Genomic DNA, 20,731 nt, shown 5'->3' on the forward strand with positions numbered 1-20,731 from the left:
GGAATGGGGAGGCTAATTTCATAATCTAAAATAAAATTTGAGTAAAAATACTTTTTTTAAGTTGAATGGCTATATACAAATTCCAGTACTGTGTTTAGTTCAGCAGTCTACCAGCAGTATTTGAGATGCAACCATATTTCTGAGATAGTTTAAGGCGGAGATTGCTGCATATGTAAGGCAGCATTTTATGTACTGATAGTGGAATTAACAGTGTGGGCCTACTCAGTGTCTACTACTAGAAAATAAGCTCAAGGAAACAAAGTCTTGGTGGGTAGTTTTTTTTTTGTTGCTGTTAAAAGATAAACACCACACTGGTGATGATGCTTTTCTCGGTTTGGGAGATTTTAAAACAATATGTCCTCTAGTCTAATTGTATATGTCTGATTACAAATGTTTGTTTACTAGGTTTAGATGAGAAAACATCTAGGGTAGTTTCATCATTCTGCCAACTTCTCAAAAATGTCAGTGTGTTAACTTTTTTTTTTTTTATTAACTTTAAAATAATCCTTTTTTTCCCCTGACAGTCCTTCATCCCCCCTTGGAATTATAATTTAGAAGGGAAAGGTGTTTGCCTTTTATTTTCATTTTATGTCTTTTGCTGGTAAAATGTATAAAGGTACATTAGAACCCGTTCACCAACACCTTTATATTACTTGCCATCCACATGTCTAAATTAACAGGAAGAGGGTGTTTAGGAATTTGCCATCTTAGCTTGATTCCTCAGTTTGTCCTGTCACCACTTCTGGCTTTTCATTGAGTTTGGTTAAATTTGAGAGTGGGATGCTCCAGTTTGCTAAAGCCCCCAAATGCACCCTCCTGGTATCTGTAAGCTATTTCTGTCCTACCCACCCACCCCCCGTTTTTGTTTTTTTTTTTACTTCCAACTTTTAATTTTGAAAATTTAAAATTTACGGAAAAGTTGATGGTACAGTGAAATAACTATATATCCTTTCCCTGTATTCAGCAAGTGTTATTGCGTCACATCTCTCTATATAAAAAGCATTTTTCTTTTGAGAGAAATGGCATTGTCGTACTTCACCTGCTACTGTTGCAGTGTGTCTCTCTGAAAACATAAGCACATTTCCTACACAATCATAATACTCTGATCACACCCAAGGAATTGAATATTCATAGAGTTATGTAATGTATAGTACACATTCAAACCTGAGGCTCAGTTTCCCCCCAAGTGTACTTTAAAGCGTTCGTCTTGTTTAAAATGCAGAATCCAAACCCATGGCCTTTGGTTGTCATCTGTAGGGTTTTTTTAACTCTAGAACAATCCTTCCACCTTTTTTGATCTTTTATGAAACTGACTCTTGAAAAAGCAGGCCAGCTAGCTTGTAGAATTCTGTGCTTCCCTGATTGTTCCTCATAAGTAGGTTCAGGATAAATGTTTTGGCAGAAGACTCCATAGATGGCATGTGGTGTGTCCCATTCATCGCATCGCATCACATCACATCACAAGGCACATACTGTCATTGTCACATTATTGCCAATATATGTTTGCTCACTAGGTTTCTTTCAGATTTTCTATTTTAAGATCCCTTTCTTAAGCAAATAATTTGGGAGGAGATACTTGGAGACCATTTGGATATCCTGTTCACTTTTAATGATTTTAGCATTCATTAATAATCCTTGCCAGAATCCATTATTTTGTTACATTGGTGGCTGCAAATTGGGACTTCCTAAATCTAGCATTCTGTCTGCATTTATTGGCTGGCGCTCTTTTACTAAGAAGCACTTTTTTGAGTGTCAGTGTGAGCTCATTGTTTTTAAAAATTCAATTAATTACTCTGAATGGTCTGTATTTGGCCAGTGGAAGCACCTTTAAGCTTATTTATGGGTCATTTTGATCTGTGACTATTAGTCTTTGAGCACATTCTTGCTTTTTGCCATATCAAGATGTTCTAGATTTATCATACACTTTTCCTGCCCCAGCCTGGGAATTGGCTACTTCTCCGAGGAGCCCTGGTTTCTTTTCATGGGGAATGGTATTTGGAAGTCAAGATCTGGGTGCTGCTGGGGTGTCATTGCTCCTAGGGCCGTTCAGGGAACAGAGCCAGCAAATGCATTTTTTATAAATCATGAATTCATTCTGATACTTTGATTTCAAATTTAACACTAATCTTCCTCACCCTTCCCTGTTCCATATTTGTATCTTCCTTCTCCCATGGTGAGAACTTTGGTTCTGAACAACATTAATATTTATTGATTTGCTTGATTCTATATGACATGTAAAATTATTTTAGAATTACTATACCAAAATCACTACCAAAAATAAACTTAAGTGTAAAAGTTGTGATTGTTCTTATTCTTGGAACATATTTCACTAAGGGGGTACAGAGTATTGGTTTAAAAGCTATTTGAAGTAATTAATTTTAATCCTGCAGTATTCTAAATTTCATAAACCATGAAGTTACTTTTCAACAGTAAATGCAGTGAATCTTGGGGGCAAAGCATGCTATACAGGTGGGGAAGATTTTTTAGCGGTCTGGGAGTTAGAAATACTGGAATCAATTGAGATAGTGTGATATGATTGTGTCTACATTTGATGGTGTTTGGCTTCTACCAAGTTCTCTAGCTACCAGAGGAGCAAATTATACCACTTGTAATGTGGATGTGTAGCCTATTTCAGTATAGAGTAGGAGAAAACATCTGGACATTGTTTTAGGAACAGATTGTTTCACAACATAGGCTGCATTATGCTGATATTCTAAAAGTTATCAATGTGTTTTGCTTCATTTAAAAAATGAACATCTAAAGAAAGGCAGCATAGGTTCCATGCATCAAAATTCTGTGGTCCCACTGTGTTTGAACTCACAAGCAGCCTTTGGTGGCAGCCTTTTTCCTTACCTCTTTTTCCTTTTGGTGCTAAGTATGAAAAAGAAAACCAGTGGTTTGCATTTGGTTATTTTGCAAAAAAAAAGCCAGGAGTCAGGTGGCCTTGGCTACGTGTTACCTGCTGCTTTTCATTTTGGGGACTGGGGTGAGCAACAACAGAACTGTCTGTATATGGTAATTCTGTGATTACGTTGAAACGTGTCAGCACTGGTTTCTCTCACTAAAATGTGCCCAAAAGTCAATATGCGAAGCACTCAAGAAGGGCTTCCTGGAAAGATTTTCACTTACCACTGATGTTTGTTGGAGTTCAAAGTATTTTAATAACTTTTCTTGTGAATGTCCAGCCTTTTTACTATTGCGAAGCTTTTAGTAGAATAATTGCTTCCATCTCCTGGGTGCTTGGCCCTTTTACTATTACTCCAGCCTCCTCATTCAACTCCCAACAACAAACACATGCCAAACTTGTAGGCACATTTGCACTGTGGTCTCATGAGACGATCACAAGATCAACAATCAGGACACTAGGGCTCTGAGTTCTCTGATTTTTTAAACTAGTTGAAGGGCTTGGACAAATCACCGTATTCCTCTATGGAGGTATCCTATTTGTGTAATGACACCATAACTTAACAACTGTTTTATTCTATATATAATGTGACTATAAAGCAAATTTGCTTTATTTCAGTACTTGGGTCAGACATCAACAGAAAATTCAGAATAGAATTTTTCAAACTTTACCAGTAAATCTGAGCCCTGGGTGATTCTGAGAAAACAAAATAGCCAAGGATAAGAACTTTTAGTATTAAGATGTAGATTTAAGAAAGAGAACAACAGGTATTTTAAAGCAAATTTCCACTGTTTTATCTTGTTTAACATATCTAGATATTTTTGGTAGTCAGGAATATTTCGGTCCATGTCTAAACTCTGGGTAGTTCTGTGGTGGATTAGCGCTCCTTTCCTGAAGGGAGCATGTACATATTACCTCTCAATGAATTCTGTTACGATGTCCAGTTTGATAAAAATCAATCTGCTTAAAAGCCCATCCCACTTGGCTCTGTTCCTATAAAGTTCCACCAAAAGAAGTTTGTATAGTGGAGGACTTTGTACGTACCGGTTCACTGTGCTGGTTTACTTCCTAGTTGTTTCTTTAAAGATATGATTTCCTTGGTATAGTTCTATGTACTTATTATCTAAGTAACTGTTTAAATATACTTAATGTTTTCCAAATGTGTTTTCTGTCTGTTTTTTCTACAGGGTATTTGCTGACAGAGAATCTGATCTTGCATGTTAATTGAAACAAAATTGGCTGAGTGCAAAGTTGGTTTTTTCCTGGGTCACAAAGTATCTCTAGGCCCAAAGAACTGTCAGTTACTTTAGGACTTTGATCATCAACCTACTTGGGAGATTGGTAGCCATGCAGAAAATGTTCTGAAGCATCTGTGCATGTAAAAATATGTTCCCTCTTTCCCAGATCAACGAAACATTTTGAGAATCATGAGCTACATTTAATTTTGCTTTGAAATGGGATAAATGGAAGTAGCATTGTGTTTATCTTTTGGAGCTGTTTTTGTTTAAGCTGTACATACATTAACTGGCTCCACTGTAACAAAGTTTGGACATAATGCAGTTTTTTCCCTCATCTCAATAACCTCATCATTCCACAGGTTCTACCTTATGTTAGTTCTCTGTGCATGTAATAAAGAACTCATTCCAAGTCAGACATGGAATTCCAAGTCAGCCTGTATATGGACTATCTTTTTACAGTGAACATCAATAGGTAAGTTAAATAGAAAGCAGAATAGCCCAACATGCTGAAAATGAAAAAGCAGGAAAGATTTGAAAAATGCCAAGTATACCAACATTTTCAATGAAAAACAAAAAGCTGTTAAAAGATACATCCTAATATTGTAAAATTTTGGATCCTTAAATTAAAAAAATTTTTTTACTAGCTTTCATGAAATATACAGCAGAGGTTAGCGACTTGTGTTAAAATTATATACCTTTTATCCAAGAAAGCAGTTTAAACATAACTTCAAAAAATTCCCGACAATACTTCTAAGGTGGTAGAGTCCTAATTTTGGACAACCAGGATAGATTTGCTGACATGCACATAGTGAGTGTTTTTTAGCCCTATGTTGTGTATGTTCTTCCAAAAAATATTTGTTTCCACAATATACATAACAACCTAGATGCCATCCAAGAGGATGTATTAAAAGTATCTTAACAAGAAATACTTTATATCTATAGTTCCATGTTCCAAGAATCTTTATATTAAGGATCTTGTAAAATTGATTCTTAATACTGGTGCTTTGAAAGAGACAGTTGTGCTTTCAGCCAGGAAATGCTCATACTTGTTAAACTGAATTAGCTGTCTCAAGACTATGTACATGACTGTGACAGAAAAGTAAACTGCCTAATTGGCCAGCTACAAGAATTGGAGTTACATTATTTTACTATCTTAAAATTATTTTCTCATATTGGCGAACATAATGTTTGCCATTCTCATTCAAGTATAACTCATGTATGAGAAGAAAAATAAAGGGGAAAAAAACCAAAAAAAAAAAATTATTGGTTCTCCTCCATTATTACCCTATATACCCATTCTGTTACTGCAGTCGCTTAAGGCAATAATATACTTTGTTCCTGGAAGGCTGAGCTAAAACAAACCAGATTAAAGCACACTTCCTACAGCTAGGGTAGAAGCTAGTTTTATTTTCCTGTTCTTCCAGTTCACCCAGAACAATAGGTTGGAGCCATCTTGGCCCCTACTGGGTCTCCAGCTCTCTAGGTAAAATGAGAGAAGCTAGGTCATACTGCCTAGTCCTTCAAATGCACCAGAGATCCAAAAAAGAAGTCCTGACCATAACTGCCACTTTTCCAGTTTTCAGTCAACTAAATATTGCTCTCTCAGAAACACAAACTTTGGGAGTAATTAAGCTACATCAGTCAAAAGAATTAAACAAGAAAAAGCACATGGTTTCAATCCAACCAAAAGATATGTATGTGCATGGCATATCTGATGTCCTGATACAGAAACAGTCTAAAGTATGCTATGATGTAGAAAGAAGAAAAAGGCACAGAATAGGCGGGGCGCCGTTCACACGAGAGTCGGTTGGTTCCTGTATCCCTGTCCCCGCCTTCCCTCGCCGTCATGTCGATATTCCTGGTGAACACCAACGTGCCCCGCGCCTCTGTGCCGGACGGGCTCCTCTCCGATCTCACCCAGCAGCTGGCGCACGCCACGGGCAAGCCGGCGCAGTACATCACGGTGCACGTGGTCCCGGACCAGCTCCCGGCTTTCGGGAGCTCCAGCGAGCCGCGCGCGCTCTGCAGCCTGCACAGCATCGGCAAGATCGGCGGCGCACAGAACCGCTCCGACAGCAAGCTGCTGTGACGCCTGCGCGTCAGCCCGGGCAGGATCTACATCAACTACTACGACGGCCAACGTGGGCTGGAACGGCTCCACCTTCGTCTGAATGTCGCGCTCCGGACTCCCCCGCCCCAGGCCCGCAGCCCGCGCGTGGTTTTCTGCCCGCCCCGCCCCCAGCGACCCCACCTCCCGGGACGGAGAAATAAACGGTATGGAGACGACTGGGGGAAAAAAAAAAAGGCACAGAATAGTGTTAATAGTATTCCTTTGTGTTAATTTAAAGTATATGTATAAATGCTATTATATTCATAGAAACTTCTGGGAAGATACATAAACTGAATAGTGGTCACCTATTTTTTGGGGGGAGAGGGAAGTGTAGCTTTCCTTTCTCATGCAATTTTCTCTACTATTTGAATGTTGTAACTCTTGGATGTATTGCCTCCATGTATTTATTTTTGTGTTAATGGATCACCTGGATGGTAAGACTATGCATCATTTTCGTTTGCTTCTTTATTCTGCTCAGGGTAAAGAAACCTAAATGTTACTTAACAACAGCACCAGGAAAAGACTGATAGATATGACTATATTCAAATAAAAATTAAGAAATATAAAATATATTAAAATATAAAACTTACAAAGGATTGGCATCTAGAATAAAGAACCCCTAAAAATTACTCAGAAAAAGAGAAGTAATCCAACAGAAAAATGGGCAAAGGATGTGAACAGACGCCTCACAAAAAAGGAAATACAGATGGCCAAAAGAAGGAAAGACTTGGGACCTCCCTGGTGGTCCAGTGGTTAAGACTCTGCACTCCCAGTGCAGGGGGCTCAGGTTCCACCCCTGGTCGGGGAACTAATATCCCACCATGCTGTGTGCCATGGCCAAGAAAAAAAACGACTTTAGTCGTTAAAGGAAATGCAAATTAAAGTCATTTCACACCCATCTGATTTGCAAAAATGTCCAACCACATTTAAGAGCAATTTGACAATTTCTAGTAAGGTTTAAAATGCGTTTATCCTGTGGTACACATCCTCCGTAACTAACGCACTGAGCACAATGTACAAGGATGTTCCACCACAGTGTTGTTAGCAATACAGAAACAATTTGGGAAACAACTATATGCCATCGGCTGGAGACAAGTTACGGTAGTTCATATAACTGACTACTACTGCACAGTACTAAAATTAATGAATGGGAGCATCACCTACAACAGGGATTAATCACAAAATAATGAGTGAAAAAGGAAAGCTGCAGAATGAGACAGTATCAGGTTTAAAACATGTATGACAATACTGAAGACTAAAGGGTTTACGGATACGTGTAGTCAAAGTATGGCAATATGCATTGGAGTGACTGATAAACACCCGATTCTGGATGTTGACTACACCGCAGGAAAGGAAAGGCAAAGTGGTCTGGAAGAGTAAGATGTTAAGATTTGACAAAATAAGTGCTGGAAATTTGGGTATTCAGTTCATAAATATTTTCCGTATGCTTGAAATAGTTCAGAGTGACCAACAACAGATATATACCTACTTAAGCTCAGAAGGTAGTTTCAATGATGAATCTGTGGGCCAGATGTTATACTAGGAATTAGGAGTCTAACTCTGAACAATGCATGGTACCTGCCCACAAGAAGACAATCTCACAGAAGCAGATTTGGGTTCTGATTAACTGTGCCACTGCTGATTGGAGAAATCTGTTCTTTAGTAAATGGGCCTGAGACCCTTAAAAGTTAAGCGAAAGTTACCAAGGACAGTAGAAGACAAGGTTCAGATACTCACCACTGCCCTTCTTCCTCCATCTTTCCTTTAAAGAATGAAGATAATGGGGAGAGGAACCATGAGAAAGAATTTGGCATACAACAGAGCTGACAACTTCCACACATATGCAGAAATTCCTTTTATTATGTTAAAAATATTCCTTAATGAGCCAGCAATTATTTATGTGAAGAAGAGTCCAGAAAACAGACTTATGACAGTATTAGCCTTGTCCTTGATTAGACATTTATGAATTTATACACAAAACATTATTCCCCAGAGTCAGTTAATGAAGGTCTAAGAAGCTGTGAACTTGAAAGAGCTCCTTCCTGCTTGTCTGGCTGCTCCAATCAGACTACAAGACTTAGTTACAAGGATGGAAGAATTTTTCTCTTTTGAATTTAAAGCTTTACAACAGTTCGGATGCTGTAAGAGAAGAAAGCAATAAACAGGTTCTGAATGGTTTCTTTGAAGACCACTAAAACGGTTTTTTTACCCTTCTCCCTCCATAAGCCCCAAATCATTACTACATTCTACACTACACAGCTAAAGAGAAAGCTCACCTCTTCCCTGCATGCATCAGTTCAAAGGCTTCGTTAATTTGGTCAAAAGGCAGATTGTGAGTCACAAATTCATCAACCTTTATTTTTTTGGACATATATTCGGACACCAACTTTGGGACGCTTTCTACACTCTTCCATCCTAAAAGAAATCATACATCTATTCATTAAGTTTTCCAACAAATCTCTACAGTGTGCTTATTACTTAGTGGGTGACAAAGACATTTAAGAGAATTTTTTCACGAACTAAAGAGGAATGAAAAACTTCAAAATCAGCATAGAGAGGAGGAAGAAATGCACATCTTTAAGTAAGAAAAAAGTAAATGCCTTTTGAGCACTTGCCTTTTTCTGAATTAAGGTTTACTAAAATCTCATTAAATCTTAATGGAGATTTTTAAACCATACGGGATAGAACTCTAGAAGTCTCAGAATAAGCTTATTTAAGTCCACAACAGCAAAGATTTCTGTAATCGTGAAATTCAAGGAAGAAAAAAACTGATGTGATACATGACTATTTCTGTGGTTTTAATTTCAACAGTAAGGATACCATCTCAGAAGAGAAAACTGAAATTGAAAAGCAAAGTAGGTGATCTTTAGTTACAGGTTATGATTTTAAACAAAATCAGATCCTTCAATTTCTCACTTGTATTGAAAGAAAGCAGTAAATCGACAAAGACTTACCACCTTTTTTTAAACCAGGGAGTCTTTGGACCACATTTCAAACCTCTTTTGAGCCTTTCCCAAATCTCCCTCCTTGTGTCCTCTACCAGTTACCCTTTCCTTCCAAACTGCAGTGCTTTTTTTTTTCTCCTTTAAATCTCCTGGTAACTGAGACAACCACAGCCACTGCTATTCCCTAAACTAAAACTGCTGTTTACATTTGTGAGTCATATTTTAGCAACACCCATGGGGCCCCAAGGCTCCAGCTTATTTCCCAACAAGCATGTGCTTGGATGAGGCTTCAGTGAGAGGTGACTACCAAACCCCCTGGCTCAGTCTCCCGGACTAAGAACACCCTTTCAAATACAGCTATGGACCCTGAGATGATGCCCCTGAGCTGCATGTATGGCTCTGACAGTCTGTTCTGAAATACTCAAGTGCGGCATACGTGTAGCGCTTTGGAAAAGAGGGTTTAGTCAGCTTGACATCTGCCTTGACAAATTCTGTAGTATAAAGAAGGAAAACTTTGGCCCAACCCCTCATTTTTCATACTTTCCTAATCTCTTCTTCTGGCCTTGAAAAAGCTGGCATAATATGAGGTAGGGGACACTTTGTTAAACACAGATCATTAAAAACTCATGCTATTAGAGAATGGACTTGAGGACACGGGGAGGGGGAAGGGTAAGCTGGGATGAAGTGAGAGAGTAGCACTGATATATATACACTACCAAATGTAAAATAGATAGCTAGTGGGAAGAAGCCGCATAGCACAGGAGATCAGCTCCGTGCTTTGTGACCACCTAGAAGGGTGGGATAGGGAGGATGGGAGGGAGACGCAAGAGGGAGGAGATACGGGGATATATGTATATGCATAGCTGATTCACTTTGTTATACAGCAGAAACACACCACTGTAAAGCAATTATACTCCAATAAGGATGTTAAAAAAAAAAAGAAATGCAAATTCTTGGGAAAAAAAAAACTCATGCTATGTAATTCTCTTTCCTTAGGAGGATGGTAAGGATATATTTTTAAAAAATCTATGAAAAACTTTAGATTTCATTTATTCACAACAGTTGGGATATACAAACATGTTTTGATGTCTTTTCTCTTCTCTAGCTGAGCAACCTTGGAAAATGGTGGAAACTTTCTCAGCATTCTGCTGGTGGTTAGGCAACCCCAAACAACCATGTACTTTTAGGATCATACAAGGGAAAAATGATCAGTCTGGCAGCTTTTCAATTTTGTTGTAAGGTTTTGTCTAATTTAATATTTTCAGTTTAAGACTTAGTATTGGTTACTGCTGAAATCAGTACTATTCAGATGGAAGTATGATCACATCCAGGGATCACTGCACTCTGGAAAAATGGGTAAAAAATGCCAATAACCTATGTAAGTCTACAACATGGCAAAGGGTGGCTGATACAGTTGTTTGCTTATCCTGTAACCAGCTTCTCACTCCTGACCTACCCTCAACTATTTCATTAACGGAATATTAATATCTTTTTCAATGTGTAAGAAGTAGCCTTGTGTTTCAGGAGAAGCTGAGCATGTCCCCAGTCCCAGGGGTAAATAAATACTGATTGGGATTAAAATTCTGCCAATGGAAGTAACAAAAGAGAAAATGTACTCATCTCATCCACCAAATTACCTCCAAAGGCAGTGCCTTTCCACGTGCGGCCTGTTACCAGCTGGAATGGACGAGTGGCAACTTCTTCACCTGAGGCAGCTACTCCAACCACCACGCTGACGCCCCAGCCTTTGTGGCAGGCCTCCAGCGCTGCTCTCTGCAGGCAAATCACAGAAGTCAGTGCATTGTGCTGAGAATATCTGCTTCCCCAGAAACTTCCGGGGGAGAGGGTGGTGGTACATAGCTTTATTAGAAAAATGGCAACAAAATGATCAAAGTGAGTATTTAGTAAGTTTAATTTTATTGAACAATTTTAACAGGTATTTTAAAAAATTTACGAACTTGGCTCAACACTGACACAAATGGAAAGAATTTAAAGCTTTCATTTGTTGTCTATTTTAAAAAGTAAATCTTAGCTCAAAATTCTAAAGACTTAATAAAGGCAGCAGACAGAGAAGTAACAGTTATACTTCTGCTGAGTGTCTACTTTGTGTCAGGTACCTACAGTTACTATCTGCATTTTACACATGAGAAAACAGGTTTAGAGAAGTTAAGTAGTTGCGCAAGGTCACTGAGTTAGTAAGTGGACATATATCTCATTCCAAAGCCCATGTTCTCTACAGCTGCATCATTTTGCCTTTTCATTTAATGAAACACACTCTGAGATTTAAGTGTACACTGAAAGGCAAAGAAACATTTCCCTTCATATTTCCCTTCTATCATTTCCAATTTCTAGTTCAAGTACTCATTTTTCCCTTCTAATAATTCTTATCAGGGAATTCAAGACTCTTCCTTTGCAAAACAAAACAATTTTTGACCTTAATTAAGGAAATTACATTAAAAAAACCAGCCCCCCCCGCCCCGCCCCACTTGGAATGAAGCCAAGCATACTCACCATGACTTTCACGTTACCAATACACTCAAAGGAATAGTCCACTCCCCCATCAGTCATCTCAACGAGCACTTCCTGGATAGATTTACTGAAGTCCTGGGGGTTAATACACTCAGAGGCCCCAAACTCCTTAGCCCTTGTGAATTTATCCTTATTGATGTCCACGCCAATGATCCGGGACGCACCAGCCACCTTACAGCCCATGATAACTGCCAATCCAACGCCTCCCAGGCCGAAGACGGCACAAGTAGAGCCAGGCTCCACCTAATAGTAAAGATAGTCTATAAGGTACTCATTTCACAAGAGTCAAGGAAATCATTAGGTTTCTTACTGTTTGGGCCAATTTCACTATTCCAGCAAGGCTTTGTTGTACGAAATTAGAAGGTGGACGCTAAAACCCAGGCCAACACTTACCTTGGCAGTGTTCACAGCAGCACCATAACCAGTTGAAATGCCACAACCCAGAAGGCAGACTTTATCCAAAGGGGCTAAAGGATCAATTTTAGCAACAGAGATATCAGCCACAACTGTGTATTCAGAAAATGTGCTGGTTCCCATGTAATGTAAAATTGTCTTTCCTTTACAAGTAAATCTGCTAGTGCCATCTGGCATTAATCCTTTCCCTTGAGTGACTCTAAAGAAAATAAAAAAGGAAGAAGGTAGGGTAGAATCAAGTTTCCTAAAATGCACAGGGAAAAGAAATCAATTTTTAAAAAAATAACCAGTAAACAGAAGAGTGTGCTAAGACCAAAAGTCTAATTTCTAATATATTCATTAATAATTTAGCACCTTTCAGCAATGCCTTATTAGGAAAACTTATAAAAGAATTATCATCTTACCTATCTTTTCCAACATTCAATATGCTTCTGGATTATACTGTCAGAGTATTGAAATAATTTTAACAGGTACCATTTATGGATCAGATGAAATGATTTTAAAATTCCATCATAAAACTCTGTGAGCAAATAAAACTTCATAAAGCCAAAACCAGCATCTACACAGCAAAGATTACAAGCAACTATCCACATAAGCTGATGAAAGTAGATGTCCACACTGGCTGCTTTAGATCTTTCAGGAGGCCTATTTCAAAAGTGTAGCTCTCACCACTGATAGCATACATGGTAACAAAAATTATTTTTGATATTCTAAATAGATGATGTAACATCTTGATTAGGAACATGGGCCCTTGTGCTCACTTGTGCTCAAATCCCACGTGATCCTGGGCAAGTGAATAAACTTCCGTGCCTTAGTTTCCTCACCAGAAAATCAGAGAAACCTATCTTTCTTAGACATTGCTATAAAGATCAAATGAGAGGTTATGTAAAGCATTAGCACTGTGCCTGGCACAGAGTGCTTAATATATATGTTATTTTAACAAAAATAAACACTATAATTTGATGTACACTCTTGGACAAATCCTTTGGAATATATGTGAATAAATAAATATATATAGATGAAGAAAAATGGATTGTCTCTGGATTCAAGAATAAGTACATTTCCTTTGAGAGAAAAACAAAAATACGATCAGAAACAAAGAACAAATAGGTGACAAAGCTCTACCAAAAATAACTTGTATCTTTATGAGAGCAAGTTAAGGTTTGTTTAGCTCTGAATGTGAGAAATTGCTCCTGTCCCAGAAGAGTTTCTTGAACAAAAGGTGATATGGGATGTATTTTAAGCTTTGAAAGGACTTGTCCTTCTAAAAGGTTATAGACAGCCACAAAAAAACCTATTACCATTATTATATTTGACGTGTCAAAATTTTTTCAGACCGTGTTTGGAATTCCCTTTCAAAATGACTAGTTTTTTTTTTTTTTTGTTCTAGCTTTTTAACTGGATTTACGTGATAAAACACATGGAACCTTATTTCCAAATATCGAAACTAATTTTGTCAATGGCATTAGAAAACAATGCAAAAACAAACAGATCTCCCAAACACTGCTGGTTGGAGTATACCCCATGACTCAGCAATTTCAATCCTAGGGAAATACCCAAGAGAAAGTTGTGTATATGTCCATCAAGAGACACATATGAATGCTTATAGTGGCACTAATCACAACAGGTCCAAACTGGCAGCAACATAAATGTCCATGAACAGGAGAATGGATAAACAGTGGCTATTTGGAATGGAATGTGAAAGAAACAAAAGAAAACCACTGATGCACAGAGCAACCTGGATACATCTCACAGACACTATGAATGAAAGAAGCCAGACAAAAGAGCACATATTGCATAATTCTGTTTATATGAAGTTCTACAGTGAAAGATATCAGAATAGTGGTTAGCTTTGAGGGAGGCAGGTGTTGACTTGTATGGGACATGAAGAACTTTGTGGGCCGCTGGAAGGGTTCTCTATCTTGATCTGGGTGATGGTTATAACTATTAGATGTGTATATGTATAAAAATTCATGGAGGGCTTCCCTGGTGGCGCAGTGGTTGAGAATCTGCCCGCCAGTGCAGGGGACACGGGTTCGAGCCCTGGTCTGGGAGGATCCCACATGCCGCGGAGCGGCTGGGCCCATGAGCCACAATTACTGAGCCTGCGTGTCTGGAGCCTGTGCTCCGCAACAAGAGAGGCCACGATAGTGAGAGGCCCGCGCACCGCAATGAAGAGTGGCCCCTGCTTGCCGCAACTGGAGAAGGCCCTCGCACAGAGACGAAGACCCAACACAGCCATAAATAAATAAATAAATAAATAATTTAAAAAAAAATTCATGGAGCTGTACACTTAAGATTTGTATACTTTAATTACTTCATTATATGTATGTTCTACTTCAATAAAAAAGACAAAAAAGGAGCGAACAGACACAAGATCTTAAATGCCTCAAAGAAGTTCTTTAAGTGTGTTACCTTGCTACAATCAAATAACCACCTTTTCTGTGTCAAAAGGTTATGTTATCTCTTGTAGTTTTCCCAAAACCTTATGAGCTAAGTTTTATTACTTCGATTTCATGGACAATAAAATGGCTCATAAAAATGACTTCATTTAATTTCATAAGCATGTCCCTCCTTACTACATATTTTGGCAAATTTAGCCTAGTGTTATGGAAAGAGAATGGGTTCAGAAATTTGTGAGGTACCTCTTAACAGCTGATGCTGCTGGGCACACCACTTAATTTCTGGGTCTAAATTTTCTCATCTATGAATATAGTGATAGCAGTGATAATGACAGGTTGTCCTAAAGATGGAATGAAATAATTCATGTAAAATGCCCTGTATAAATTGCCACATACTTACTTATTATCATGATATCATCATGATTAGTGTTACCTCTTGTTTTAAGAATAAAATAAAAAGATACTAACCTTATCTTCTGGCAAAGGTTCGTTTTAGGATTTAGACAAAATTTGCACTCTCCACACTGTGGGATGTAAAGTGGGATGACAGTATCACCTGGAAAACAAATGCAAGGACATTATCCTGAATAGGTAGCATCTGATTCTAAATGAATACATCAGCCCCTGCAAATTACCATTTTTTTTTAATTAAAAAATTTTTATTTATTTATTTTTGGCTGCGTTGGGCCTTCGTTGCTGCGTGCAGGCTTTCTCTAGTTACGGTGAGCGGGGGCTACTCTTCGTTGCGGTGCACGGGCTTCTCATTGTGGTGGAGTCTCTTGTTGTGGAGCACGGGCTGTAGGCACGCGGGTTTCAGTAGTTGTGGCTCGCGGGCTCTAGAGCGCAGGCTCAGTAGTTGTGGCGCACGGGCTTAGCTGCTCCGCAGCATGTGGGATCTTCCCGGACCAGGGCTCGAACCCTTGTCCCCTGCACTGGCAGGCAGATTCTTAACCACTGCTCCACCAGGGAAGTCCCCCAAATTCCCATTCTTGTCAACCCATGCCGCTTTGCAAAGTTAACAACTTTAAGACCTAGAACTTTACCTACATGACATCATTCGGACACTGCCTGACTATGCAAAAAATACAAGCTTCAAATTTTTGTCTAAGTGAAACTTTTAAAACGGTAAGTGGAGAACAAGGAGGTCATGTGCTTCAAAACACTGACTCAGTGCATCTTCAAAAATTCTTGCTTAATTGGGCAAAATTTGCTTTGGAGATGTACTTAAACCATTTCAGATAAACAGCAGTCTGCATAATCAGAGAGAAAGAAACTCTCAAATATTTGTGCTTTCCAGATGAGGCATATAAAATCAATCTTGACAACTTACTTAGGCGATAACTTATTCACAAATAAACAATGTATAATTTATCAGAAACATAATTTCCCTATAGAAATAAGCCAAAATTGTAAAATAAGTGGTTCAAATACTCTCCTTACCTGCCTTCAGCTTAGTAACTCCTTCACCAACACTTTCCACAATTCCAGCACCTTCATGTCCCAAGATCACTGGAAAACTCCCTTCAGGATCAGCCCCACTCAGGGTATAGGCGTCAGTGTGGCAAACTGCAGTGGCAATAATCTAACAGGGTATTAAAGTAAAGAGTGTCTACGTGTGTGTGCATGCGATTCAGAGTGAGGCATAGGTGGAGGCACTTTTACTTTAATAACATATTTTATTGATTAGAAGATACAATTCTTTCTTATTTTAACCTGTCTAAAATCAGCATGTGCTTATACTCTATGGCATCTTAATTGAAACTGGCAGCATTTTCTTAGTGGTCCTTAAAAGTAACGGTGCATTTACAGGCAATGAAACATGGTACATCTATTCTCCTTTTCAGTGCATGTTAGCAGGAGAAGGTAAACAAGGTGATGTTTTGGGCACTGTGCCTTCTGCAGATGTGGAGAGGAACATCACCTGTGTGCAAAAACAGGTGGAGCCCCTTTCACTGCTGGCCTCCTCCTAACTGCTGGGGAATGCGATTTCTAAAAAGGTACTGGCTATTTCTGAAATACGTCAGCCTGCTTGGTCTGGGCCCAAACTCAGAGGTTTTATTGGAACCAACTCCCCTTTTAGCAGCCACCCACAATTTCTACTTAAATAAGCCCTTTATCCCAATTTCTCTAGCCTTCAAGCATCTCTCATTTTTCCAAACTACCAAAAGCACAGAAAGGAAAAGTCTTGGGGGTGTCTGTATTTATGCTTCTCACAAATATATCCGATTACAACATAACATTCTTAACTGTTTGTTAGCAGTTTCCCAAGGTAGACTGCTGAGCTCAGTGTGCCCCATACGGCTCATTTTAGTACATCCAGGACCAACATTTTCTTTTTTAGTAGCAAAATCACAATCAGGCTGATTTCTGAACTTAAAAACATACACACTAGTCTAAGATTTCAGATATCTGGGCCTGGGTTGAAAGGATCTGAAAAAGTTATTTGGCTCTGGCTTCTCGAGCTGTTAAGTGTGACCCCTGGGAGCATGAGAATTGGAGGTGGGATGGGGGAAGTATACTCCAATTCATGGCAAAAACCGCTTATTTTTTCTAGAAGGTTAGTTTTATTCAATGTTCACTACTTTAAAGCACTGATTTTATATCAAAACAAGTACAGAGGAGAATGTCAGAATATCCAGCTGGCTGCCTTGTGCAATATGCCTCTCTCCAGGGGTAACTTCAATTTCTCTGCCAGAGCAGAGGTTGAGAAGCACTGGAATAATGAATCCCCTGAACCCTGGCCTTGTCTGCAAGGGTCAGTACATTTTAAAGCTCTCTTAGCAAGCTTACTTCACTTGCTTGTTGGTCTAATCAATTAGGAACCTCTTCCCAAATCTTATTTGAAGTTTCTTCTAACAATCCAAAGACCATTTCTTTCTTCTTTTGTTTCTAATGTGTCATCATACATTTTAACTTATGGGATCAGCAGAAAGGGGAGCATCCTACAAAGCCACCTTAAAACCCCGGCTACAGAAGATAAACTGCAGTAATCCAATGATCCATGGAGAAGGCTGCTCAGCGCAACACCAAAGCTGAAAAGATGGAGAAGAGTGCTGCAAAGGTGAGAGGGATAAAATAAGAGGCTGTGATTCCAAGGTTGGATGACTTCCAATACCTTCTCCTTGACACTGTCCTTTGAGATTTCTCCTCTGCAGACCTCAGAGGACTCATCTATCCAGAGACCTAATTGTAAGCCTTTTTTTCCCAGTGCCTTAGATGTTTCATTACCTTAATTCGAACTTCATGAGCCTTTGGGGGTGCCACCTCTATCTCCTCTATGGAGAGAGGCTTTCTAGCCTCCCAGGCAACTGCAGCCTTGCATTTGATAACCTGAAATGGGGAAAACAGAGCAAGATGTTTCTCCTCCTGAACTAGTAACCAACTACTTATTAGTTAATTTAGATGCTGATGAATGCTAATCTTAGAAAGTATATCACAAATTCACAAAGACACATATAACTCTAAGTGAGACGGAGAACTGTCTGGCACGTGTTTATACTTCGTATAAATGATATTCATTAAAAAGATTTAATTGAGATGACCACATGAAGAAGTTTAATTCAGGAATTCCCTGGCAGTCCCGTGGTTAGGACTCGGCGCTTTCACTGCTGGGGCCCAGGTTCAATCCCTGTTCCGGGGAAACTAAGATCCCTGCAAGCTGCATGGCTCTCCCCCATAAAAAAATAAAGTTTCACTCATCAAATATTTAATGACCCTCTACAATGCATAAACAGGAGCTGGTTAACAATACAGGTTCCAAGAAAATCTGATTCAGTAGTCTGGTACAGGGTCCAAGGAGTCTGAATGCTTAAGATGTGCCCTACGAAATTCTTTTGCTCAGGCCGGTTTAAGTAACACTGGTTTAGTGCAAAACTGCACGGTGGGAAGGAGCGAAAGTAAAAGTATCAGAATGGGGGAATTAAAAAAAAACTGCATCTATCCCTTTCAACTGTGCTATCCAACACAGTAGCCACTTGCCACGTGTGGCTTTTGAGCGCTTGAAAAATGGCCGGTCTGAACTGAGATAAGCTATAAGTAGAAAATATACCCAGATTTTGAAGAGTTAGTATAAAAAAATTAAAGTATTTCAATAATATTTAAAAAATATTGATTACATGTTGCGATAGTATTTTGACCACAATGGGTTAAGTTTTAATCCAATTTAATACCGTTTTAATGTGGCTAATAGAAAACTTAAAATTACATATATGACTCATACTGTATTTCTATAGTATAGTGCTACTTCAGAGTCAGTACACTCCTCCTTCACCAGAGAATGAAGTGAAGCGAGGAAGGTTTTGACTCGTTCACGTAATGCTTATGAAACATGTTCACAGAATAAAGATTGCACTGGGTTTATAGGAGACAGACTTGAAAGCCAACGATTACAAAAAGTGTGATTTAAAGGGATAGGCACAAAGTGCTACAGAATGCAAAATGTGGAGAAAGTGTAACTTTGGTTGGTGGGTTTGGGAAAGCATCACTTTTAACTGGGATGCGGAAAGATGAGGAAGAGTTAGTTACATAAAGATAAAATATCTACATATAGAGTGACTGTGAGTGGTGAATATGAAGCCCCTTATACAGTCCTTGACACAGTGTAGCTTTGCAGAAATAAGGTGGTAGTTATTAGTAGCAAGAGAACAAAGAGTAGAGGAAAAGGAGAACTGAACTATGTAGAAGGATGAGTGGCTTGTGTAAATTGGCGAGGCTGGAAATGATCACTTTTAAAATTAAACTGTAGATATTAAATCTGATCAATCAATCAATCTGGTAAAAAAAATTCATACACTGCATTAGAATCTTTTTTCACCTCAATGTACCATAAATCTCAAAACAAAACTCCAAAGGTAAAATTCAGAATACTAACAATGAAGTCACATATTCTAGAGATCTGAAGCAACAAGAATAAATCATCCATAATCTAAGCTTTAAGTCCCTCCTCCACCCTTTTAAAGCATATGTGAAAGGAGTTTAACCTTTTCCTGTCAATGACAATTCTAAACAAAACAAAGCCCCACGCTAAATCCACACTCAATTGCCCTACTTCAACATCTGAACTATCACAGGAATTATAATTTTTCACATTCTCTGCTGAAGACACTTGGTAATAAGGAAAAAAAACCTGCCAACTTGCTAAATCTGAAAGATCGTTTAGAATTTACCATTTCTATTCAAGTCCAAATCTTTTTAGAAAATCTCGTTTGCAAAGCATTAAAACAATCAGCAACTTTAGACGGATTAATCATATTACTCATATATTTCTGTCTTTCTTTACTGTCTAATGTGTATTTCAGGAACTTGCAATAGTCTATTGCACAGGGTTTGGAACCCCGGCTCACTATGTTTAGTGTGATCACTAAGCACGACCAAACACTAAGCCTCAAGTTTTTGGTCTGTAAAATGGGCTACTACCTTGCATAGCTGTTATGTGAGGATTAAAGGAGGGTACGTATAAAGCTCTGGTGCCCAAGTGCTCCAAAACGTTACCGAAAGGGCCCTTGGAGCCTTCCAAAAATAACATTCCTTGGTGGCACAATAGTAGCTCAATTATGAACTACTACCGTGAAAAACAGGCAACGTAGGGGTTAGGAGCACGGGCTCTGGCTGCAGCTTTGCCACCTAAAAGTATGGCCCCGGGCAAGTTACTTATTTTTGTGTACGCAAGGCGTGGCGGCCCCTAAGCCACCCCCAGGACACCAGGCTAGAGACCGACTCCCCCGCACCTCCACTCTCCGATTCTCCCCACCTCCACCCCGCTTCGGCTGCCCCAGAAAAAAGCAGCAAAAACCCTCCCACGAACGGAGCCGAAACAAAGCTTGCTCCCTCCCTTCTTGCTGAACCGCTCGCCCGAAGCCCCTTTTCAGCTCCAGCAGCCGGAGGCCGTCTCCGGGCCAAGCCCCGCGCGTTTCCCCCTCCCCTCCTGACTCCCCCACCCCGGCCCCCACGGCCCCCGACCCCCGGCCAGCGGCCCGGTTCTGCTCCATGGTTTCCCTCCCTCCCTTCCTTTTCTGGACTCAGCCAGCGTAGCAGCTGACGATACCTCGCTCGCCATCTCCTCGGATTCCGGTCAGCGCGAACCAAGGACTCAGTAGGAGCCCCAACCTAACAAAAGATCGAGGACGTGGGCGGGGCCTGCGTCCGGCGCGGTCCCGCCTGCGCCGGGGAGAGCGTGGAGGCGGGGTTTG

At 39.6% G+C, this 20,731-nt stretch overlaps 1 protein-coding gene and 1 pseudogene across 2 annotated transcripts; one reads left to right on the plus strand and one right to left on the minus strand.

Moving 5' to 3' along the window:
* The first annotated feature begins 189 nt into the window (after positions 1 to 189).
* On the plus strand, positions 190 to 8,150 carry LOC309660807 (macrophage migration inhibitory factor pseudogene; annotated as a pseudogene). Its single transcript, XR_014268375.1, has 2 exons — positions 190 to 6,417; positions 8,024 to 8,150. The product of XR_014268375.1 is annotated as a macrophage migration inhibitory factor pseudogene (transcript).
* On the minus strand, positions 8,096 to 20,708 carry ADH5 (alcohol dehydrogenase 5 (class III), chi polypeptide). Its single transcript, XM_082461826.1, has 9 exons — positions 20,587 to 20,708; positions 17,772 to 17,873; positions 15,984 to 16,125; positions 15,012 to 15,099; positions 12,121 to 12,340; positions 11,710 to 11,970; positions 10,836 to 10,971; positions 8,530 to 8,668; positions 8,096 to 8,392 (listed from the first exon to the last, which is right to left on the minus strand). The coding sequence occupies exons 1-9, from the start codon at positions 20,596 to 20,598 to the stop codon at positions 8,368 to 8,370; spliced, it is 1,125 nt and encodes a 374-aa protein (XP_082317952.1). The 5' UTR covers positions 20,599 to 20,708; the 3' UTR covers positions 8,096 to 8,367.
* Between the last annotated feature and the right edge of the window lie 23 nt (positions 20,709 to 20,731).

This window comes from Balaenoptera physalus, assembly GCF_965194825.1.
Source record: "Balaenoptera physalus genome assembly, chromosome: 5".
Taxonomy (NCBI): domain Eukaryota; kingdom Metazoa; phylum Chordata; class Mammalia; order Artiodactyla; family Balaenopteridae; genus Balaenoptera; species Balaenoptera physalus.